Source organism: Sparus aurata, chromosome 2, assembly GCF_900880675.1.
Source record: "Sparus aurata chromosome 2, fSpaAur1.1, whole genome shotgun sequence".
Lineage (NCBI taxonomy): Eukaryota > Metazoa > Chordata > Actinopteri > Spariformes > Sparidae > Sparus > Sparus aurata.
Window position 1 is genome coordinate 23208959 of NC_044188.1, and position 24288 is coordinate 23233246.

At 41.3% G+C, this 24288-nt stretch overlaps 3 protein-coding genes across 39 annotated transcripts; 1 reads left to right on the top strand and 2 right to left on the bottom strand.

The window, feature by feature from the left end:
* Positions 1–232: 232 nt before the first annotated feature.
* sh3bgr (SH3 domain binding glutamate-rich protein) lies at positions 233–15196 on the bottom strand. Of its 35 annotated transcripts, none has more exons than XM_030400359.1 (13): positions 15048–15195; positions 12243–12428; positions 11988–12068; positions 10908–10997; positions 8668–8916; positions 8069–8095; positions 7960–7980; positions 6362–6385; positions 5932–5958; positions 4309–4335; positions 2530–2559; positions 1889–1950; positions 233–963 (listed from the first exon to the last, which is right to left on the bottom strand). In XM_030400359.1, the coding sequence occupies exons 1-12, from the start codon at positions 15177–15179 to the stop codon at positions 1933–1935; spliced, it is 912 nt and encodes a 303-aa protein (XP_030256219.1). In that variant the 5' UTR covers positions 15180–15195; the 3' UTR covers positions 233–963; positions 1889–1932. The 35 variants fall into 35 exon arrangements, with proteins under 35 accessions (XP_030256219.1, XP_030256494.1, XP_030256275.1 ...); XM_030400634.1 differs by lacking the exon at positions 15048–15195 and adding an exon at positions 14307–14520; XM_030400415.1 differs by lacking the exon at positions 6362–6385 and having other exon boundaries at positions 8683–8916.
* On the top strand, positions 15153–19514 carry LOC115571164 (lebercilin-like protein). Of its 3 annotated transcripts, none has more exons than XM_030400292.1 (9): positions 15153–15297; positions 15586–15847; positions 15935–16203; positions 16421–16663; positions 16785–16922; positions 18111–18168; positions 18266–18390; positions 18622–18715; positions 18957–19514. In XM_030400292.1, exons 2-9 carry the CDS (start codon positions 15613–15615, stop codon positions 19292–19294), a joined length of 1500 nt encoding a protein of 499 aa, XP_030256152.1. In that variant the 5' UTR covers positions 15153–15297; positions 15586–15612; the 3' UTR covers positions 19295–19514. The 3 variants fall into 3 exon arrangements, with proteins under 3 accessions (XP_030256152.1, XP_030256161.1, XP_030256172.1); XM_030400301.1 differs by having other exon boundaries at positions 15590–15847; XM_030400312.1 differs by having other exon boundaries at positions 15161–15297; positions 15624–15847.
* A 120-nt stretch (positions 19515–19634) lies between these two features.
* Positions 19635–24288, bottom strand: get1 (guided entry of tail-anchored proteins factor 1). The gene is made up of 6 exons (XM_030400647.1): positions 24245–24288; positions 23773–23917; positions 23099–23264; positions 21968–22035; positions 21627–21741; positions 19635–19988 (listed from the first exon to the last, which is right to left on the bottom strand). Exons 1-6 carry the CDS (start codon positions 24271–24273, stop codon positions 19915–19917), a joined length of 597 nt encoding a protein of 198 aa, XP_030256507.1. The 5' UTR covers positions 24274–24288; the 3' UTR covers positions 19635–19914.

Below are 24288 nucleotides of genomic sequence, written 5' to 3' on the forward strand. Positions count from 1 at the left end.
CATGACAGCTTATTATATATTTGGCATGTTCACAACAGTTACATGGCTCTGAAAAGTACTTACAGTAAATGCCGTGTCTAATGATTATAGTGTATGTCCCCCTCTGCCTCTCACCAGGATCTCCTGGGACGCTGCTTTGTGCTTTATTTTCCTGTTTGCCCAGACTGCACAATGGTGCATTGATCTATAAATATGGCAACAAAAGAGTTACAAATAAAGCAAAATAGAAGGGTTTGTTGTTTTACCAGTCTACTTTATTGCATTTTCCATTGCATCCAAGTCTTAGTCACATGTTTCACTCTTCATTCAACAAAGTGCATTGATTAGACAGCAGTATCGGCAGGAGTAGTTGTAGTGGCGGCGGAGTTCGTTTGCAGTGTGTGCGTATTTTCTCCCTCGCGTGGCTGTTAGAAGTCTTAGGTTGCATTTGTACATTCAGTTGACAGAATAGAAAGAGTCATCGAGGCACAACATTGGTGAGACTTACTGCGATAAAAGGACAGAACACTCACTAAAGCGTGAGTTATGAACCTTTGGATGTGAGGCCACAAGCGAAGGTATGCCAAGGTAATATTTTTCTGAAAAGGTCACTGCCTCTTTGTGTTAGGAAACGAGAATCTCTAGGAGCAAAAACATGAGAAATAAGTCTGAGTTTAACAAAATAACTGTTTTGCATTTTACAAAAGCTACTCATTAAAAACAAACTGACACCACTGGGCTACTCTGCGCATTTTCAGTACAGTATGTCTCTACTAGCAAAATATAAAAATTAAGTCAACATTGCAGTCAAAAGGGAAGGGGATGGGGTGGGAGGGGGTCTTTTCAGTTCAGAGGGTGCCTTCGAGCACATGAGGGACAGTTTCCAGTGGGATCCAGTGCGGCCTTGGGAAGGGGCTGTCTGACGTGGCTGAGGGGGTCAAGCGTCAGGGGTCAGGAAGGGACAGAACAGGAGGCTCCTTCAGGCTGAAACACAATGCAAGCAGATGAAAAGAAAGATGGAAAAAAATGAGGCCACACATTCTCCAGTCGTCTGTGGTGGCTGAGGCTGCCACCACCACCGCTACGCCTGTGCCACCCAGTGTGCCCGCTCCTCCGGAGGCACATCTGAAGCTCACTTAGCAGCTTCCTCTAACAAGGCGTGACAGGGGCTCGCAGGGGTTCGGAGACAGCTCAGAGAGGAGGGAGACGAGCGCCGCCATTCCTTCCAAGAGCCTGCTCTGCTCTGTGGCTCTGCGTGCACCGGGTCATAACATACAGACGCCCGACGTGCAGAGGAGGGCTAAAAGCTTTGAAGATTAGGATTATCCTTATCATCATTGCCATCATCGTCACTGCCACAGCCTTGGAGGGGCAGAAAAAAAGGGAAATTGTGGGATGTTTTTGTTATGGCTCCAGATGATCCCCAGGCAGTGTGTGTGCTCACTGAAGCTGTTTGCAGATGGAGACAGCAGTGGCAGCCCCTTGTAAACAGGCTGCCGCATTATTTTGTTTTCCTCTGGCTGAACACCTTTACAGTGCATATAAATAAAAAAACTAAACTCCATACAAACACCCATAACTCTCATATGTAACAGCAAGAACATTACATTGCGGTGGCCACCATAATGCTGCTCCACAGGTGCAGTGTTGACTGAGAGAGGTTGAGTTATCGTGTTATTATCCTTTTGATTTGATAGCAGGGTCTAAGTGAGACACAGTAGTAAAACTCTGCTCTTTATACAGGGTTTTTCTTTTTTTTTAATCCAGTTACATAAAAGCCAAACATAAAAGCAGCACCGATGGGACCTGTTCATGTTGCGGTAGCATGTGTTACCAATTCGCTTAATGTGTTGCTGCCCTCCAGTGGTAGGACAAAAGCAGTAAAAGAAGCGGTGGAGACAAGTTTTACCTGGATATCAGTAAGTCAACATCGCTGACGTCGCCTGGCTTTAACTACTCCGCCTCTTCCTCCTGTTGGAAGAAATAATCACGTCTTAACAACAAGTACTCACATTAAAACAATTAAGAGTTGACAGAGGTAGAAAGTCCTCTACAATGTATTCAAATCTGTGTGTTTCTGTAGAACTGTTAGTGATAATATCGTCTTTGAAATGTCATTGTTTCGTAGAGAGATTCAGTGAAACCGGGTGCAGTATATGCTGTTCATGTCAGCGACTCGGGTCAGATCCCATTGGGCGGGGGAGCTTAAAGCTGAGTGTATTTAGGAAAAAAAGATTACAGTTTGGATCTGCTTAGTTTGTTGCGTAAATAAAAGCAACGATGATCCCCCTGACAGATGGCGTTAGAAAAAAAGAAAAGAAAAAGAGAGCTTTCCTCTCTTTTCAAAAAACAGTTATCTCTTACTTGCTCTCCACCGAGCCTCCTCACTCCAATACAATCAGTGATCACAAGCTCTGAATTATCATGATGATCTTATGGCGTGTCCATCTTGTTAAAAAGAGTGTACGACAACATTTTCTGCAGGCACGTCAAACACAGGCAGCGGGTCGGACGAGACCAAATGGATGTCACTCTTGGCGGTAATACTACCTGTGTTTCTTCCACGTCCTCCTCCTCTTCCTTTGACGCATTTAAAAAAAAGAAAGAGAGAGAGAGAGACAGAGAGAGAGAAGGGGGTTGTGTGAGGTCGTGGTCCATGTGGCAGGGAGGTGAGAGGACTTCACATGTTAGTGGTTGCAGTGAGGGCGGGATAAAAATGGAGGAGAAGAAGAAACCCGAGAGACGTGCGGGTGGTTGCAGTGGTGGCAGGGATGAGAGCAACTGAGGAAACTAATGGCCTAAAGATTTCTGTGTATCCTGAGACGACCTAAACGAGACAAGAGCGGTGCTTAAGACGGTGCACCGTACAAGATGTGTTCTGTTCGGGTGTAATCGCTCAAGCTGCAGTGGCTGAGGACAGTTTAATGACTGCCCTCTTGGAGTAAACAACACACTCACCGAGGGACAAAGGGAGTTTACATCGTTATCTATAATTAGATGCCACAATCACTCAATTCCACCCTGTCATACAACTTAAGATAGTGAGCAACAAACACTATCACACAAACCTCTGGAGGACGGACACAGTCACAGTGAGGAATAAATAACTTATTACATACATGTAGTAATATGCCATGAAATGCAGCAAAAACAAAATATCAACAAAATGTTATTGAACGGTATGAATTGGCTTTTAAATGCAAAAACATGAACTACATACAACTGACGAGACCTCTGCCGACATCCATGTGATGTAAAAAAAATTAATTAAAACAATAATAAAGTAAAGGTCACACGTCATACTGAGCTAATATTTAAAATGAATAAGGCTTTTGTTATTTCAGTTTGCTTCTGTATGTATTTATCTTTCTATCAATTACCTTATTAATTTACTTTCCCTTTTAATTTCATTCCTCCAGAAAGAAAGAAAGATAGAAAGAGGAGAGCAAAGTACTAGGGCAATGTAAAGGGGTAATAATACAGAAAAAATACAGAAATAAATACAATTATTAAATCTAATGTTAACTTAAATGGGGAAGTAAATAAATAGGTGATTTAATACAAAGATAAATGACCACAATTTTCTAAATAAATTAATGCCTACACTTTTTTAAATCTAATTTTATTCCATTTCATGGCATATTCATTTATGTATTTATTCACATACTTATTTTTTATTTAGGCTGTTTCAGTTCTCCATACAAATCTGATGTGACGCATCTATTTTCGATGTGTTTTTTTTCATGTAGTGTTGCAAAATATCAAGACGTGATCCATCTCATCTATCTTCTCTGGAACTTGTCACATCCTCTTTCCTTCAGAGCACTCTTGGTAAAAAACAAACAAAAGCCATGACTTCTTTTAAAAAAAGAGAACGACAAAGACATGTCCCCGTGTCAAGTCAGAGTGTCCCCTCTCCGTGCAATAACATCACCAAAATGAAAACACGCCCAAGTTACGTTCATGTGCACACAGGCAGAGTCAAAGAACACATCCAAACTTTCCACCTGCTCTGAAGGCATCAAAACAGAAAGGTCAGAATGACCTGGCAGACTCAGAGAAAATGCCTGAATGAATATTGTTTATGCAACACTGAAATATCACGTGGTGCCGTCTTTTTAGTGATGCTCATCAGTAAAAATCAGAGCACAGTCACATCCCCACATTGTGCAACGCACACAACTGCCAACTGGGAACCACAATAGAAACGTTAGCATCAACCTGTGCGTAAAGTCTTTCTTCACTTGTATGCAGTCAGATCATGCATAAAAGTCCCAACATGACTCACACCATGCACAACATGGACGGAGAGCTACAATCCAAATATACCTCTTGAACTTCAGCCTCTTCTTCTTCCTATGGAAGATGAAACCATGTCGTGTTAAGTATGTGAATGTCAGAAAAAAATATACACATTGCCTGATGCAGAATCACATTTTCGTTACCAAACTAAATCCACCTGAGGTTTAAGTAAAATACTGTCGCATTGTTTTCATGCTGCACACCGTCGGGCATCTCTATTGAAAAGAAGTCCATGCAGCACACAGAGAGAGAGGAAAGAGGAAAGGACAGAGAAAACCTCTACAGTCTATTAAGCCTGAAAAGCACAAGGCACCACAGACCACAGAAGCTACCTCGCTGCCGTGTTCGTCCTGCTCCTGCAACAGAGGTGGGACAACGACAAAAAAAGATGGGAAGGTAGAGAGGAAGGTAGGCGAAGCAAAGCAAAGCAGCAACAGATACAGGATAGAATATCAGGCAGAGGCTGGAATGTCTCGGAGAAGTAGAGCGCTTTTCACACAGCACTTAGAGCAGGGTTGTTTTACTCCAACTAACTTTAGGCTTCACAGTGTTTTCATTTTAAAGCCGGCCTGATTGGAGGTCTGGTTAAGTGTGGACTCTGTATAGGAAGTTAACCCCGACTTGAGCGATGCTGTGTCAAAAGTCACTGAATTGATCATATCGATAATGTGCAGTGTGACAATCTGTGTGTGAGCAACTGCAGAATTGTGGCACAATAACGTCTGGGGTCTTCAGGTATGTTCCCTGACAGTCAAAGCCCAGAGTAAGAAAATCAGTGTTCCCCCATTTGGATTGTGACAGCTGGAGAGCGTGAGGATGCTGTGTCGAGAGATTTTAGTGAGTAAATCAAAGTGAAACTGTAAAAGTTAGTGGGTCATGTGGACATTACAACTTGTGTGTGTGTGTGTTTGTGCCTGTTTGTAAAGCAAACAGGGATGCAGTGGAGGGTAAACCTTTGAGATATTATTGTAAATTCATTGCACACACAAGCTACACAAACTTACACACATACATTTGGACACTTTAATGGAGATATGCTGTATTTCTTGTCATTTACATTCCACTGTTAAATGCTGCGTATTGCTAATATTACTATTTTTGGCTATTGTCCAAATATTGGCACAAATTCACACTTATTATATCATATCATTATTTATATATATGTTTTACTTTCTTGCCACTTATGTGAAAATAAATGGAGTGCGGTATCAAATTAATGTGACTTAGATAAGTAAAATGATTCCTCTAAAAACAGCCCGTCTATTCGGAATATCCTTATGACGCACACCAGACTACTTTAATCATCACTGCATATGTGAGTGGATGGAGACAAGCAAAGCCTCTTTTTTTAATATCCAGCAATGTTGTCTTTAAACTTGTCTCTTAACTCTGTCTACAGAGACTACATGCTTCTCATTCAGCAATATGACTGGTTCCTTCAAGCTAACAGTATGGCAAACAAACAAAAAACACGGAATAACCTTGGCTGGAAAAAGTCAAAAAGAAAAGTAAAGGACTGCGTGATACACCAGGAGGTGGTGAAGGTAGCAAGAAAATGACTGAGAGAGATATCTGGGGGGGGGAAAAAAAAAACGCAAAACTGAAGAAGGGTAAAAGCAGGAAAATCAAAAACATATCACATGGATCTACCTCAAGCTGTCGTAGCTCTTCTTCCTCCTAGAGGGAATAACAGATAGCAGGTCAGCAGGCTGTGTGGGGAGCAAAAGAGCACCACAGGCATGCGCTATAGAAAAAGACTTCTCATTGAAAATGGAAACTACGGGGATAGTTGAAGGTTGTCAGGAGGCAGCTACAGAACTGGGAAGAAATGAGGAACAGCATGTTAGCAGACACAGAGGAAAAAACAAGACAAATGGAGTAGAGTGATGATGAGGGAGCGCATGGAGAGGGAGAGAAAAGGTGAGGTGAGCACACTGAATACACAGATGGGAGGGAACAGCAGACCCCATCCCCACCCCCAACCAGAGCAGCCTTCCCTCATCTCTGCACCGCCAAACCCACACTGCTGATGACTATACGGAGGAACCGCAGAAAGAGACAATCACCGACGCACAGTTACCTCTGACTGCAAATCCTCTTCCTCCTAGAGGGAGCAAACCAAGAGATGGACAAAAAGAAGGGCAAAGAACGGGTCAAACATACGGCATTCGGTGCGTGCATGAGGAACTAGACGGGTGTGAGCGCCAGCAGCAGGACCTCTGAAATCTAAGTGTAACTGAGTCAGGAACAGAAAACTGAAGGCATATTACTAAACGCAGCTATTCAGCTTCTTTGTGTAACATGTCAATTACTGTGTGACCTATCTGGATTAAAACTGCTGTATGGCAAACTCTTTGTTAAAAGTAAAATGTCACAATTCTAATGACACATGATCCTATATGATGCATAGTAGGGAACTGTTAAGTTCAATTAGCAGTCCTTGGCAAAAATGTCTTTGATTACATATTTTTTCTCAGTGGCTGAGGCTTGTTTAATGGTCACGAGACATATTTCCACCACAAACAGAAGCTGAATGGAAGATCCTTGCAACTCTATAAACAGAAGTCTTTGACATGACATCATAACTGTTATTTCTTCACTGTTGAAGATTTTTGTGAATTTTGAATTTTTTTAATCTGCTGCTGTTACGTATTATTTTAGCTAACTTAGAAGCCAACAGGAGGATTCTGCTCTCTGTGTGTTCAGGAGCTGACAGGACCGCCTCTATGGAGTCCTGATTGGATGAAGTGGGCAGGGTTACCAGAAAATGTATTATATTTTTCACTGCATTAGCAGGGTGAGGAGAGGCATGGGTTACTGACCAAACACACTATAACAGAGATTACTATTGGAATATATATATATATATATATATATATATATATATATATATATATATATATATATATATATATAAATATAGCTACAGTCATAGTGGGGTTGTACCTGACTGATCACCTGCTGTCTAACATACTGGACATTAGAGGCTTTTCGTATTGAATCTACTGTGGCTGGCTCATTACATTAGGCTAGTAGGGAAAGCAGATTATATATTCTAACAAATGTTACATAGATATTGACAAAACAAAGACAATGCATGCATACATGTTTGCTAAAATAAGTCATACTTGAAATAATACTGATCATTTTAAAAGGGATGCAAAACCTCTTGTTTCTTATTTAAAGACAGACAAAAACAATTAAAAAATACATCATTTTTGAAGCACAACAGTAACAGCACCTTGGGAAGATCATGTGTTAACATTATTGTAAATACAACAAACCATGAATTAATGTGACAGTTAATAGAAACACTTAAATTTGAGCTCATATTAGTAGTTATTATTTCAGACCGATCACTGCCAAGCAGACGTAGCTGGGCTCGGTAGAAGACTGGTCAGATTCTAAAACAGAAATGACTGACAGGGAAGGAAAGTGTTCATGGACATCCACTTCACATGCATTCCATGATAAACAATTTATACTGCATCTTAAATTAGCTGCAGTTAATAAAAAAGAAACAAGTATCATGTCTCTGGAGTGCAGGCTTGTCTAACTACTAGTAAAAAGGTGGTACAACGCACAGCTTGTGTTAACTGCTGCTGTTGCTGCGGTTTGCTTTTATTAATCACACCCTTCAGATTCAGCGTCAACAATAGCCAGTGTGTCTCTTCTTACCCTGTCCTCATCGGCTTCTTCCTGTTTAAAAAAAAAAAAGAGAGAGAAATCAGTGAAACACGCAGGCCCTTTAAATGTTGACTCTTGTTCAGTGTGTTCATAAACGTACCTGCTCTTCCTCCATTGCACGGCCCTCCTAAAAAAGCAGATATGACAGTATTAGAGACACGTAGTAAATATTCACACTGAAACACAGCATCATCCACAGATCAGGCTCATCGGACTGGGAAAAAAAGTGGGACCGTACTGACACACCTCGAAAAGGACAGTTAATAGTGAATGGATATGCAATGGGAACGCAAGGTAGATCAAGACAAGTCGTCAGGAAAATACAAAGATAGGGGTAAATAAAAACAACAGCACACAAAACCCCATACAAGTTGCAGAAAAACAACAGTGAAGACACCGATAGTGCTGAACAGGAACAGTGAACAGGAACACATTTGTGGTTAATATGAAACTGAGAGGGACTCGACGAGGAGATGCAGCACGAGGACGACAGGAACTTGAAAAGGGGGCAAACCCTTATTGTGGAAGGAAAGGACAACATTAAAAGGGAAAGTGGAGACGCTGAGGGGAGGAAAAACAGAGCATTCCAGGAATGACGGGAAGATGGAGGAAAAGAACATTCAATTCAAAACATTCAAGGGGATGGAGGGAGAGGTGAAACTACAGGGAGACGAGGGAGTCGAGTTAAGTGGCAATTACTGTGTCTTCTGTGACCTCGTCGGTTTCTTCCACCGCCTCCTCCTCCTCCTCCCCATCATCCTCGGCGGGGGCCTCGTCTCCTGCTGTTTCTCCTTCCGTGGCTTCATCATCTGCCGCCTCTCCCTCCGCTACCTCCTCCAACTCCTCCTCTTCACCACCCTCACCTTCCTCCTCCTCACCAGCTGCCTGCTCCTCCTCCTCCTCCTCCTCTTCATGTGCATGCCCGTTGCGCTCCTCCACTGGAACATCCTTATATGTGAAGTGAAAGCAACAACCGGGGGGTCAAGGAAAACAAAAGATGTGATAAGAAAGAAAACCTCATTTGAATATTAATGGAATTCAGGCATGGCTTCAAACAGTCAGCTCATCAGTTGGAGAGGATGAAAAATTTAGAAGGTAGGTGTTAGTCAATCCTGGGAGCAGAGTGGAGGAGAGAAGAGGTAGTAGTGGTTAAAAAGGCTGAGACTGGAGGGTCAGGTCTTTGGATAAAAATGAAGTTTGGAATGATGCATCAAGACATGACGACGGCTTTTTGTCACAGGTGTCACAGGCCTACAGGAATCATTTATCACCTCAGCAAACACACATAATAGCTGTCTTGTTGAGATTCAGATGAGAGGATCAATTCTAGACTCACATGTGTAGGCTAAATATGAAACTACAGCCAGCAGCCAATTAGCCTGATTTAGCTTAGCATGAAGACTGCAACCAGAGGGAAACAGAGAGTCCGGCTCAATCCTACTAGCTATATTCACCCAGCAGAACCTATAAATCAAAATTAAAACATCACGTCTTAAATTTGGCGAGTTAGGCACCTGGTCAGAACCAGTAATAGAGTAATATATAGTATAGTAATATAACAGAACCTCGTCAGAGCACGCCTTTATTGCTTTACGCGTCCTGATGACAGCTGTTCTGAGTGGAAACACGTTGGTTTATCCACGATTCAGTAACATATTTTCATCATCATCAGACTGCCTCAGATTCCTTTCCAGACCGCCAACCGATACCATGGACTTATATTGTGCTTGTTTTAATCCATGCAATAACTGGATTGTAGGAATAACCATTTATCATTTTTATAACAGATGAGATATAACATGTTAAGCAGAGAGCTTTTGAGGATCCGGCAGGCAGATTGTGTTACTTTTGCAAAGATACAGACTAGCTTTTTCTACATGTTTCCAGTCTTTGCGCTAAGCTTTTTAGCTAATGGCTGTAGCTTCACATTTAGCACACAGGCTCGAGAGTGATGCAGATTTTTTTTTTCATCTAACTTGCTGCCAGACAGCAAATAAGCATATTTACCAAAATGTGAAAAAACAACTATTCCTGTAATTAGTCTAGTCAAATGTACAGTATGTATTAAAAGTATTATAAAATGAACAGGACAAACGCAGGGACGACTGAACTCCTGCTGGAAACAAAATGAAGCGAAAATTAACTCAGTTTGCATTTTTGTCCTCGGAGCACTGTTTTATACCCTGAGGGATAACAAGACAGGCTCAGCTAAGCAGCGGTGCGTTAGCTAACGTCTTGCAAAAAAAAAAAAACATTGAAATCCATTAAGTCTTCTTCAGCTACTTTACACTTCACAGTAGGAAATAAAATTAGTTCTTTAATACTCTTTAGCTAAGTCAGTATCTGTGCAATGAGTAAAGCATATGAGGAGTAAAATATTCCTCATGAGTAGTGTTTTCTGAGGTTTCAAATATATACTATCATTCCATTTTAAAGATGGCTGAATGCAGAAATGATGTTTGCTTTTGCAACTAAGGACCAGCTGGGATTTTGTTTGGGGAGGAAAACTGTTAGAAAGTCACTGGAAACAAAAGACACATTAGTATGCATTGAACAAAACCATAATAAGGGAACAACACACTACATTTGATATCGCAAACCAAACACACTCTACTATATAAAGTACTAATTATAGAAAGGACTGTCGAAACATGATGCCTCGCAACGGTGCGGCAGTCTGAACACAGCGATGCAATGTCACAGTGGTACAATGACAACTCAGTATATTGTGTTAAATGTCTCATTCATGCAAAACACAAAAAGATTAGTCGATGTCAGGACTGGAACGGAGCAAAAGGTATAAGATTAGGAGGTCGATCAGGTGGACAGGTGAGGACAGTGGGGAAGCTGTTCAGTTGCACTGGATGGAAATGAAAAGGTGAGACACAATGAAAGGAAATAAAGCATGACGGGGGAAATGAAAGCAACGACGGCATTACTATTGAGTCATCAAGGTTCCCATCCTCATTAGTTTCCGCAGCATGGGTCCCATTCTCCACAATGTGCTCCTTGTCGGTCTGTTCTGCTTCCTGTTTCAATGAAATGATCAGGTTTAACACGAGTGTGACAACCACAATCAAGGCTTGAAATTAACCGTTAGGAGCAGCAGCCAATATGACCTCTACATTTTGAAGTTACAACTGCAAATCGGAATGGTTTTCACAAAATAAAAGTCAATTCTGTTCATTTCAACATATCTCGTAGAATTTTAAGCCATTTAAGTCTGTAGACGTGTCTAGAATTTGCTTCAGCAGCCAGGTTGACTTGGAGGTGGAGTCCCTTTTTCTTCTGTATTTTAAAGAGTCTAACTTTGTCTAATAAGTGTGGAGAGAGGGCAAGATGACGATCTTTAGTGTAATTTCTCTTGTAGATTACAGTCACATATGCCTTCTCAGTTATATGTGAATTTTGTTGTAGGCATTAAGGTCTGACAACATAAATAAGTCATGAAATCTGGTATGCCTCTGGTATTTTGGACCCGCAATGCTGGAAAATGCTCATGCAGCATTCTGGATCTGGTTTAAATTAGCTTTGCCGTCTTGTAAGCCCATGTGGGCTGTGTGCATGACACAGTAATACAAAAGTCATCATATATAGAGGTTTATGCAGGTGTTCATTTCAATCCATGTGCAGGGTATTAAAGTCATTTCATACCCTGATGATTACTTGATACAATAAATTATGTTGATTGCACAGCTGTCATGATTCTGCCGAGATTATTGCCATTATGTCTAAGACAGGTGGGTGTCGAATCAGTTGTTTTGTTCTAGAAATTAAAAACTAAACAATATCTTATCTGACAACATCTTAAGCTAACAATGAATTGTAAAGGCACAAAATATTAACATTAAACAGAAATCCTAAATATCCTGAAAGACAACATATTAGCCCTTTGGTTGAACAAGCAACACTGATGATGCTGTCCCAATACAGCAGATATGCAGCCTGGTATGCGGGTGAAATAAATGACATTATTTAGTTTTGTTTGTCCACAGCAGAAAACAGAAAACAGCTCTAACCTTTGACCCAGGAGGAGGGGGCAGCCCTAGGAAGGTATACACCAAGTTGTCCTCCTTGGCATCGAAGAACGTGTCATAGTCCTGCATAGGAAGGAAACATCCTTGAACGATTCATTACATCTTATCATACACACTCAGTAGGGTGGGTCTTTACATTGTCGTACAGTGAGTGAAAGTAAATATTGTGTATTATATTGTAGAAGTTCTTCTGAATAACAAGTCTTTGCCTTTGGACAGTATTTTCCGAGTTCTTACCCCACAGTAGCTTTCTTCGTTGAAGATCTGAGGGGGGAGGGGGATGCCGTTGGTGGGCTTCTTCTCACTGGGGACGTTCTGCCTCATCCACATGCGGTTCTCCTCGTTGCAGGCGATGTCCAGTGGAGTGTAGTCCACCTTGAGAGCCTCCAAGAAACCGACCACATCTTGCTGCTTCTTCTTGATCTGGGAGGCAGAAAAATGAATACATTCAACAGATTGCGCAGGACAGGGGGAGACGGGTGTACATTCAAAGTCATATAACTTCAAAGTAAAGAAAATACGCGTGCGCAGTTTAAATTTCAAATGTGGTACATGACGCTCCCTGCTGGTGCCCTGTCCTAGCAAATAAACATATTAAGTATCACAGGTGTCATTTACACCACTTTTAAAATGACCTTATTTGTCCCCATCACTTGTAAGAAGCTTAAAGGTGCACTATGTAGTTTTGAGGAAGACATTTTGATCAGAGAACATATATCTTCAGTGACTTTCTATGCCTAAACAAACTTGATAAACAAACTTTTAATTTTTAATTCCATGACTGAATAAGCTGAATAAACAAACTGACCTTAAGGGACAACACAATAGAATCCCGTTTTACTTTGTTTATATGTGGCGGACCCTGCCACCTTTTCTAGCTTCTGTTCTGGGAAACTTATTTTCCTCTGAGAACATCGTGTTTATTCAGTTATGGAAAAAAATGAATATTTCCAAGTTTGTGTTATGACCTCGTTAATATTAAAAATCTGAGTTTGAATTTCTTCTCTAAAACTACAAAGTGCCTCTTTAAGTTTAAAAATGTGCCCAAATGTCAACTAACAAACGTAACAAAAAAAACTAATGCGCCATTATGCAGCTTTTCCCTTGCGTAATTATCTTCTCCCCTTATTATATTGCCTCCAATATGTTGAAGACCATTTAAAAAATGTCCTCATGTCCCCTCCACTTTTCAACACAAGGTGACACCCTCATAAACTATGGTTCAAACTTTTAATTGCCAGTTATTTTGGTAAGCGATTAGATGCTGAAGTTATTTCAAGCAAGAATGTCAAACATTTGTTTGTTTGAGCTTCTCAAATGTGTCGAAATGCAGCTTTTCTCTGTGTCAAATCATAGCAGATTAGATATCTTTGTGTTTTGAACTTTTAGTTGGACAGAAAATGTAATATGAAGATGTTATTTTGGGCTCTTGGAAACTGAGATTGTCTGTTTTTCACAATTTTTGACAACTTATAGTTTATCTATTAATTGACAACACAAATCATCAGGTTAATCGACTATTCATGTAACTTTTAATTTCAGCCATTATACAAACACCCCCAAAACAAAGGAGAAAAGCAACGCTTTGTGTTTAAACAGTGATGGAATCAGGATGTTGTAAGATTGTTAGTAGATCACTCATTTCTAAAAACAGATTGAGGACCTTGCACCAATCCCAGGATGCGCTGATCTGAAGACCGACCAACTTTGGAAAAGCAAACATGCATACAAGTCCCGTCAGGTCAGGTCTTTATGCACTGAGACAACACTGCTGACCAACTTGGCCACCATGCCACCCCATGGACTAGTTCAAACTGCTTATGTGGCTTTGCCAAAAGTAGATCAGGAGGATGAATCCACCCCCTCCCTGCCGCACTGGTTATCAAGTGCACAGACACTTCTAGATATATCCTATCTGATCTCAAATAGATCGAAAAAGACTGAAAAGTCTGTCCCAACACCGGCTGTGTGGTCTAAAGGCGTCTTTATATCGAGCTCTGTGACTATGAAAAGCTTTGAGAGCCTCTGTTCTAGAAAGCTCTGCATGTGAATCACATCGACTTGCGAGGTGGGCTGATTAAACAGTCCTGAAGCACAGTTTAAGATTAAATCTACGCATGAATCAAGTCACAAGCACATCCACAGACTTTAGGCACACAAAACTGAAAGGCGGGTGACATTAATTACGAGGTTAGCGCTGTGGAGAGCGTGAGACAGAGTCCCGCTCGGTTTTTAAGGAGCACAAACAGCAAAAAGTTCATTCTAATGAGAAACCAGCCGCCGAACGGACTGGATGCTTACCGCAGTGGATCCCGATGAGGTGGCGAGAAATACTTTGATAACCATTTTGTTACAATATATTTTGTGGAGTATTCAACAAGTGGGCTCTTAAAGGAGCAGGCAGCCTCCTCTATTATTAGAGCGCACCGAGGACGGAGACATAGCACTGAGATCACACACACACACACACACACACCCACACACACAAACACACACACACACACACACACACAAACACACACACACACACACACACACACACACACACACTGCTGAGGCTATTTCTGTCCGCGGCCTCCATTAGCGCAGGATTGGCGGGTTGGCCCCTAGGGGCGCAGCGCGGCACGGGCTGATTGGCACTTTCAGCTGCCCGTCGGCGCAGGGGACAGTGAAGTTAGTCTCCAGCACCCTGCCGAGTGCATATATGGACAGAAATAGCACTGACCAGCACTGTAGGCTGTACGGCTTTAGTTTCCAAAAGCGGGGACCACGGGCCTGTTTGGGGTCCTTGAACAGGGTTCCCCCCCACAACATGGGAAACTGGCCCACTTTCCCTCTAAGTAGCCTAGTCCCTGTGAAGAGAGCACACGAGCCAACAATGCACTTCCGACTCACTCGGAGACTACTTATTACTTATTTTATTTTTAATTTGATCATGTTTAATTCGGTTACATTTTTGATTTGTAGCTACCGACACAGCCTACGCTGTAAATCAAAATACAAAATGGACACTAAAAATACAGTAATAATAATCATACTTACAGTGGATATCATTAAGATGTTTTTCTTTTTGAAGACAGGTCTAATAAAGCCCAGGTTTCCCGTTTTACTCTGAACCCTTAGTAACCAGTTCTTTCGTGGGTTACCTTGACAACCGTAAACGCATCTTTCCATAACAACTCACAGTAAGTGAAACGTGATCTAGCGTCAATTGCTCAATATTTACAACCTATACCGTCAAAAGTGTGAGACAGGAGAGGAAAGACAGCTCCCCTCAAAAGGAGAAGAGAAGGTATGGTGCTCCTGGATTATTCAGGCTGTAAGAATGAAAACTGTTTAAAAAAAAAAAAACGTATATGATCATCTTTGAGGTAATGGTGGAGGTAATTTGATGTTGTTCAACTCAGTCAAAGATTGCAGGGACCAAAAGGAAAATGTTTCAGTGATCAAACTCTAAACTGGGGCCCTTTTGAACAAAACACCTCCTGAGCATTTTATTTATCTCAGAAAAAAACAAGTGAAGTTGTTTCTCCTAAATCATTTTTACCATCTTTTCTTCAAACTGCTCTTCTTTTGTCAGACAGGAAGAGACTTTCAAAAAAGTGTGATGTGTGACAGGCAGCGGAGACTGATGCAGGCGGCTCACCAGAGGGAGGCTGACGGTGATGCTGTGGGCCGCAGCACTGACACCTCCAGGTGGTCCTCTCCCTTCACTTTGCACCGTGGCTCCAATAGTTCACGCCGCTCGTCTGACTCTGAGGACCAAGCTGACTCGCTTATAGACAAGAGTCCAGAGGCCTACTCATCAGACTTGTCAAGGCAACCAAAGCTGAGACAAAAAGGTGTTTTACCCAACATGATGTCATAACTGTGTAGTAGCACTTACTGTGTGTTCATATGTAAACATATTGGAGGTAATTCTTCCTCAGGTAAACGGGCTCAAGAGCCACACAGGCAGAAGACAAACACTGCCAGTTTCCAGGTCCCGAAGTTGCCACCGATCAAGCCCCTGCAGGCTTCGAGGCCAAGAGTTCAGTCTGCCTACATGCACTGTATCAGGGAGCATGAGAGCCAGGTTTGTGACCTGCAGCATCGGCTGAACGAGGCCAGCACTGAGAACAAGCTGCTGAGGAGGCTCCAGCATCGCCACACGGTGGCACTGCAGTACTTCCAAAACTCAGAAGACAGCGTCTCTCAGGTTGGTTGGTGGGTTTTGCCCCTTTGGTGTCTCTTGTGCTCACTGCTCAGACTTCAATCAGTAGGTAACCTTCCTTACATCTACTGCTATTTATTATTTACTTTTCGAAACCTTGTCCTCGGCTCTTCATTCTAGGCAGACAATCTGATTTCTTTTCACTTCTTCCCAGATGTTTCTCCATTTAATGTCTGTTTAATTTCCCTACCCCTGTGCCCAGATCTTCACCAGGCACTACAATGAGGCCCGAGTTCTGCAGGCTTTGCTCCGTGACACCCGTTCCTGCCGTGACAATCTGGCTAGGCAGCTCCAAACCACGGAAAGCACGTTGCTTAGCACAAAAGCCAGTCTCAAGCACCTCCAGCTGCTCAGCCAGGACCACAGGCTGCTGGAGAGGGAGGAACTCACCCTCAGGCTGAACGAGGCCAATGCAGAGTTGGAGGAGAAGGACAAGAGGATAGTGGTAGGCCTGGAGGAGGCTGGTGGCTGATACTGTTTAGAGTTAGATATGCGTAACGGAATCCAGTGTCACACCATCCCCATACCAATACAAACACAAACACAATTTTATTTCTATATTTTAGGACTTGGAGAGGAATCTTGAGTTGTGCCAAGCCTCATTCAATCGCCAACTAGTGACTGAACATAGAAAGACAACCGAGGCAAGAAAGCTGTCCTTCTTTCTAAAAGGGAAAGTATATCAGCTAAATGGGGAGGTTGAGGTAAGTTACAAAGAGCTTAAATGCTTGTAAGATATTTTCAAGTGAATTCTTATCCAAATGTCAGAATAATATTTGGACAAATCATCTTATTCTTATTCTAGCATTCTGGGTAAGTCTAAAGATGAGCAGATACAGTATGTGTTATGTGGGAATATGGTTAGTGGAAAGACTTTAATCTACATTTTGCTACGTATAATGTAAAAAGACAGGTCTAAGATTCAGTGGTAGGTTTAAAGGTGCAGTATGTAAGAAGTCATACTCTAAACATATAGGGTCAGCGCATCAACAGATAAGTAAACGTATGCTAACTGTATTCTGTTTATTACTCTAGCTGCTGTTAGCTTATTTAGCCGTGCAGCAAGTCGGAGAGTTGGTGTTTACACTGCTGACACAGGACCTTCTGACCGCTGGAGGAAAGAGGTTTTCAGACCCGGGGTTAGCCAGTTAGCATGCTAACTTCAGTAGATATCCCTACAGAACAGTACACAATGACTTGATGCCAGCACTGTTTCTTAACATTCTGTTGATGGTTTTAGTTAATTTATGAATGCTTTAAACTAACATTCTTATTTATTGCACCTTTAAAGATTTGTACCATCAGAAATGTTTTTGCAGGCCAGCTGAACGCATTTTGACATGAAAAGAAATGAAAAGGAATCAAATGGATGAATGAAAGGAGATAAAATGTTTGTGGTGACTAGACCTCACAAAATCCAATGTAAGACTTTTTTGAGGAGCCACAGGCACAGTCTTGTTTGTTGTGCATGTGTCTGTCTACAACAATGACAGAATTATCTTTCACATTATATTTCCCTAATCTACGAGTAGCTCCGCTGGGTTTTGGATTCAGTAATAATGATGTTATGCATTTCCCAATCGTATTCAGATTACGCAATTTGTAGGAGAATTTGGTTAAGATGTCTGGATCAATATTTTCCTCGGATGGTTGCCCATTAGTGAACCGCTGATACTGCTCGTGTCTGATGGTGTACTTCCTGTTGGTTGGTCACCAATGACACTGAGGAAACTAAGTTAGAAATTAAAGTGCTATGTAAGCAAATATCTTTAAAGAAATATATCTTACATTTTAAATGATATTGCTAACTGTCCTGTATTTCACTATTTACTCATGTGAGAGAAATATCTGTTGTCAATGTATACAGCAGATCTTTTGTTTCCCCTACACAGGAGAAGAAGAAAGAAATTGAAACGCACAATATTTACTCCCTCAGGTTTGCCAAAAAAGGTATTCAAACAGAACAAGCCACTGTAACTCATTCTGGCTGTGTCTAATTTGTTGTCACTCTGTGGCTTTTGTCTTGACACTCTTCTATGGTTTGCAGGCGTAGAAAGCAAGCTGGTTCAAACAGATGGATTTATCCTTCCCCCCACCGAGCCTGCAAGACTTTTTCGGTTGGCAAACACCGAGAGTCAAGAAAGGCTGGAGGAGCAAGAGAGCTCAGTGGAGGTGGGTGTATGATTCAGATATTGTGTAGTATATTTACAGGGTTTTTAGATGCCCTTTTGACTCAATGTAAATGTTGATTAACATTGTTAGTAGGAGCAATAGGACATCAGAAATTATTTCCTACCTCTGCAGACTTGTCAGAGCTATATTTTTTGTCACCTCTGATTTTGTTTTATTATCCCCAAATGTTTTATTTGCTTTCATACTAAAAAAGACTGTGTATCCTGTCAGAGTTTTTACTTTCCAGTGAAGGAGTATTCGGACCCAGAAACTCCAGAAACAGAAGCTTTGACTAATCACCAAGATGACACTGAGAGATGTGCAGGTGGGCACTCAATTAAAGTCACATATGCAGTACAATAACAAACTAATACTACTGACAATGTAGGTGCACAAAGTTGTTGGTAGAAAAAATACGGGTAGTAGAATGAATTCCAGGACATACAAACACCAAAAATATAAAGATCAAACTTGAAGAGAATGAAGGGGTTGTAATGGGGCTAATCCTGTATTTTGCTCAGATCCTTCAGTATTTTTCAAAACAAGTGCAAAACATTTGTTTTCAGACACCAGTGGGCAGAGCAGCTGTTCAGAAGAAAGTCTAAAATATCAAACTGAGGAAGACTGCGCTAAGGAAGAGGAGGCACCAGAGGTCCCACAGGAGTTGGAGAAAGAGCAGGAAACAGAGAAAAGCGAGATGCCCTACATTTCCAAAAAGTCTCTGAATGCAACTGAACCTAAGAGACAAGGATACAGGCTCCCCAGAATCAGACGCAATTACACTTTCAATCAAACCATTGAGAACCTGCACAATGGAAGACCTGCCAACAGCTGTGTGGACTTTAATCCCTGTGAAAGCACCAAGCCTGACGAGGGTGGCGACTATCAGCAGTGGGAGTCATGAACTTCATCTTCCAGCTTGGACATCCAGGAGAGATGGAGAAGGCAGCGCTCCGTGGGATTAAAGGCAGAAGGAGCAGACAGCTGACTAGTCCTTTAATTCAGGTAAAGTCACTGATGTGGTGACTGGACAGCTGCCTTACTCGGCGAAAAATGAATGAGGGGTTTTCGACCGTCCTGTTACTAAGGTGTTTCTATAAATAAATGATCTTTATAAACCAAGAGTGCACAGAGTCCATTGTGATCTATTTACTTTGTTTTAGTCTAGTAAAATTTCACTTTTCAAGGAAAATACCTAATTTGTTTTTGGTAGTGACTTCCCAATTCAGTAACGTGACAAGAAATAAAAGCTTTCCTTTTATTATCTTTTCTTAAAAAGGCAATTCATCATTCCCACATCATGATGCTTTGAAATAATAAACAGTCATAACATCTTAACAATCAACATAGAATTAACAAAAATAAAAAAATTCCACTTCACCAAAATATTATGTTGCAACATAAAACTGCCAACACCAAAATGCTCTGCATTTTTACATGCTGACCTGAAGCAGCTGTGGCTTCGATAAACAAACTGTTGAACAATACGCTAGAACAACAATGAGTTTAACTCGGTTGGAAACTCTAATTGACGGCATGAAGACCCAGTGTAACGACTTTGTTGCAAACCACCAACCAGCACGTGATTCCCACTCCACCTGAAAGGAAAGAGCAGCTCTGTCAGTGAACAGATACATTTTAAGAGAGGCAATGTGCGACATACTGTAATCTGTACATACTACACTACCAGTCAAAAGTCTGGACACACCGTCTCATTTAATGGTTTTTCTTTATTTTCATGACTATTTACATTGTAGATTCTCACTGAAGGCATCAAAACTATGAATGAACACATATGGAATTATGTAGTAAACAAAAAACCGGAAATAACTCAAAACATGTTTTATATTTTAGATTCTTCAAAATAACCACCCTTTGCTTTGATTACTGCTTTGCACACTCTTGGCATTCTCTCGATGAGCTTCATGAGGTTGTCACCTGAAATGGTTTTCCAACAGTTTTGAAGAAGTTCCCAGAGATGCTGAGCACTTGTTGGCCCTTTTGCCTTCACTCTGCAAACCGGATGGCATGGCATGCTGCTGCAGGATACTGTGGTAGCCATGCTGGTTCAGTGTGCCTTCAATTTTAAAATAAATCCCCAACAGTTTCACCAACAAAGCAGCCCCACACCAACACACCCCCTCCTCCATGCTTCACGGTGGGAACCATGCATGTAGAGACCATCCGTTCATCTTTTCTGCGTCACACAAAGACACGGCAGGTGGAACCAAAGATCTCAAACTTGGTCTCATCAGACCAAAGAACAGATTTCCACTGGTCTAATGTCCATTCCTTGTGTTTCTTGGCCCAAACAAATCTCTTCTGCTTGTTGCTTTTCCTTAGTAGTGTTTTTATCAACAGCTATTTGACCATAAAGGCCTGATTCATGCATTCTCCTCTGAACTGTTGATGTAGAGATGTGTCTGCTACTAGAACTCTGTGTGGCATTCATCTGGGCTCTAATCTGAGGTGCTGTTAACTTGTGATTTCTGAGGCTGGTGACTCAGATGAACTTATTCTCAGCTGCAGAAGTTACTCTTGGTCTTCCTTTCCTGGGGTGGTCCTCATGTGGGCCAGTTTTGTCATAGCGCTTGATGGTTTTTGCGACTGTACTTGGGGACACATTCAAAGTTTGACTGACTGACCTTCATTAAAGTAATGATGGACTGTCATTTCTCTTTACGTAGCTGAGTGGTTCTTACCATAATATGAATTCTAACAGTTGTCAAATAGGGCTGTCAGCTGTATACCAACCTGACTTCTGCACAACACAACTGATGGTCCCAACCCCATTAAGAAGGCAAGAAATTCCACAAATGAACCCTGACAAGGCACATCTGTGAAGTGAAAACTATTTCAGGTGACTACTATTCATGAAGTTCATTGAGAGAAGGCCAAGGGTTCGCAGCGCTGTCAACAAAGCAAAGGTTGGCTACTTTGAAGAATCTAAAATATGAAACATATTTAGAGTCATTTCACACTTTTTTGTTTACTACATAATTCCATGTGTTCATCAATAGTTTTGATGCCTTCAGTGAGAATCTACAATGTAAATAGTCGTGAAAAAACATTCAATGAGAAAGGGTTTTATGATTAATGTGGACCCAATTTATGTTGTATTACAATAAATATCAATATAATAATAACCAATATGCATTATAATTTTATAGAGGAGTTGTTCTGGATACATTTTTTGTGAAATATATTCTGTCACACATAAAGAACACATTGATTACCTGCCACTCCTGTAGGGAAGGCCACAAGGCGCTCCACAGGGGCGATCCATTTATTGGGGACCACCGTCACTGGATCAGAGTAATACTTCCATATCAAGGAGATCATCACAGCAGCCTGACAGATAAAAGAATTAGATTTTGTTGATATATAACACACAATGGGTATTTAATTGGCTTTTCATTATGCATACAAGTGTCACGGTAAAGTGCTTGAATAGCATTAACTGTAAGTTTTGGATCAAATAGATGGTTTGTAGATACATTTTAAGTACGGCTGTAGTTCTGTGTTGGTCTCATAGTTACTGAATGCATTTGTACTTTAACATAACATTTCCACTGACCTGCAGTATATAGAAGACAATGTTCACAACCCATTTCATTTTGGCTTGTTGTGCTGTTCTTGATTTCACTGCAAAAGTGAAGAAAACAAACAGGTTTGAGACTCAATACACTGTTTTCTTGTGGTGATGTTGCCCTCTTTAATAATATCCCAGTGACTTAGAATTTGATAATCACATTAAATAGCAAGTAATTTAGTCTTCTTTATTTGAATTGCTAAAAAAGCAGGAAGCAAACATCTATTCTTGTATATTGTCAATTACTGGGTTTTAACCAGCCACCGGGTAACATGGCATGTATCACAACAGTGTGTTCTTTGTAAGAGATATATATATATATATATATATATATATATATTTATTTATTTATTTTTTTCAGTGAAGAGTTCCTCTTAATGAACACAATGAAGAGTTCCTCTTAATGAACACAGTGGTAGAGACTATCATCGTAAGTGTAATAAATCTAAGAGAAAAATGATTGGTTGTCACTTGTTGAAGTCATATGGAGTACGACATGGGCTGTTTAGCTTGGTAATGGGAGATTCACACTGTCAATCAGAGAAAGAATAGATGATCACAGTATCTGAAACAGCATTTGCTCTGCCGTGCATGTTCATGAAACCTTAATTCTGTTTACTTCGACTTCCTTTCTGTGCATGCGATAGTCCTGAAGCTGACGGTGAAGGACAGCAACAGGCAGCAGCTGTTCCCACTGTACACTCAGTAAGTGTGTTATACAAAACCTCCTGCCACTTCCTGTGGTTGGTGGTTTCAGTGTGTGAATCTGCTGTAGTAGGCATGCACAGGTGTGGAAGGTACAATATGTGCCTTTAACGTTTAAAGTGACAGAGAGGAAACTGTGGACCAACAGAGGGTGGACTACATAGCAGTAACGCAAATAAAAAGAACAGCCCTACAGGAAAGGCTACCTTTCTGAAGCTTACGTGCATTTTTGGCAAGTGTCAATATTGATAAAAAGATTTAGAGGTCATAATTTGGGGGACATGGTCGCTAGATGGCCCTGATGTTATGAATTCAGCATAATAGAAGCTTCCTAGTCTGTTGTTATGGTACTGGACTTCATTTTGGGGCTCCTGTCACCCGTCGCTCACAATAACTACTTCTGTCTCTCACCATGTGTTTTCAGCTTGTCAGTCATTTTGTTGATTTTGCGCTCCAATCTGGCATATCTGGCAAACTCATCCATCATGCTGATGGAAGACTGCTCCTTCTTCATCTCCTGGACTTCGGCCCTCATCTCACTCTCTTGCTCAGCATCCTTCTGCACCATCTTTGTGAGCTTAAAATAAGGGAAATTATAAGAGTTTAATTATGAAGCGATAGGTAGGTGCTGTTTATGGAGGCAGAGGCTCAATCACACGGTTCCCAGACAACAGAAGAGGATATCAACCACAGATATAATCTTTTGCACAGTTTCAGGATACAGATTAACATTTTGGTGGGCTATCTTTAGCATTAACGCTAAATTGTAAACAGACACATTATTAATGTTATAGTCGGCTTCTTGAGCAATGGTGCAGCACTAAAATGTTTCCCCCCCGTGTGTGTGTGTGTGTACCCATACCGGGTTTTCGGGAAAACCCCACCCTCTGACTGCAGCTGAACAGTTGTTTCAAGCTAGCGAGCTATCCATGTAGCATCATCCATTAGCTTTAACTCGCAGTGAGCTAAGCTAATCAACGATGCTCTGTGCAACAAGAACTGCACTAACACTCACGATAAATAGTGGCAACACGCACCTTGAAGGGAAAAACACACAGTACATTGGAGCAATAACCGCTACTTACGAACGAGGATATGCTCGGCAGGAGTGTTTTCATGAGATTGCACAGAAAAACCGAGCCCAGCACAAGGAACCACGCATAGCCGGCCGCCATGTTTGTTCCTCCTCCTTGTTGCAGCTGTGGAGCCGCTGGTCGACACAGCAGCGCACTTACACAACAAATAGGCCAGTCATGTTTTTGCTGGTGATGGCTACAGGCGGAGAAAAGCTACTTATTTTATTTAAAAAACGCAACCCCAGTTCACACATTGAGCCCAACGTGTCACAAGATAGAATGTAGCAATCTTAGATTTGTTGCTTGTGTGGTGTATCAATAATTTAATTGTTACTTTGTAAGCCTTCAGTGTCTGCATGCAGGGGCGCTTTAACAACAACAAAGACAAACACATCACACAGCCTGGAAAATGCGACATTTGGAGACAAGACCTTCTTCCATCATATTATCGCGTGTTATCACGTACATTCTTATTTAATACCTCATAACATTTACATGGTTGCCATGCATTTTCCCTATCCTGGG

Excerpts from the sequence above, each read along its gene's own strand:
- LOC115571164 (XM_030400292.1), top strand. The coding sequence starts at position 15,613 with ATGTGTGACAGGCAGCGGAGACTGATGCAGGCGGCTCACCAGAGGGAG. Across the intron at positions 15,848-15,934 it reads ACCAAAGCTGAGACAAAAAG|GTAAACGGGCTCAAGAGCCA; the intron begins GTGTTTTACCCA and ends ATTCTTCCTCAG. Across the intron at positions 18,391-18,621 it reads AGCAAGAGAGCTCAGTGGAG|AGTTTTTACTTTCCAGTGAA; the intron begins GTGGGTGTATGA and ends GTATCCTGTCAG.
- sh3bgr (XM_030400326.1), bottom strand. The coding sequence starts at position 15,179 with ATGGAAAGATGCGTTTACGGTTGTCAAGGTAACCCACGAAAGAACTGG. Across the intron at positions 8,917-10,907 it reads GGAACCTTGATGACTCAATA|GATGTTCCAGTGGAGGAGCG; the intron begins GTAATGCCGTCG and ends TTCACATATAAG. Across the intron at positions 4,638-5,931 it reads AAGAGCTACGACAGCTTGAG|GAGCAGGACGAACACGGCAG; the intron begins GTAGATCCATGT and ends CCTCTGTTGCAG.
- get1 (XM_030400647.1), bottom strand. The coding sequence starts at position 24,273 with ATGCATGGCAACCATGTAAATGTTATGAG. Across the intron at positions 22,036-23,098 it reads TGACAAGCTGAAAACACATG|TGAAATCAAGAACAGCACAA; the intron begins GTGAGAGACAGA and ends TCACTTTTGCAG. Across the intron at positions 19,989-21,626 it reads CTTCCCTACAGGAGTGGCAG|GTGGAGTGGGAATCACGTGC; the intron begins GTAATCAATGTG and ends CTTTCCTTTCAG.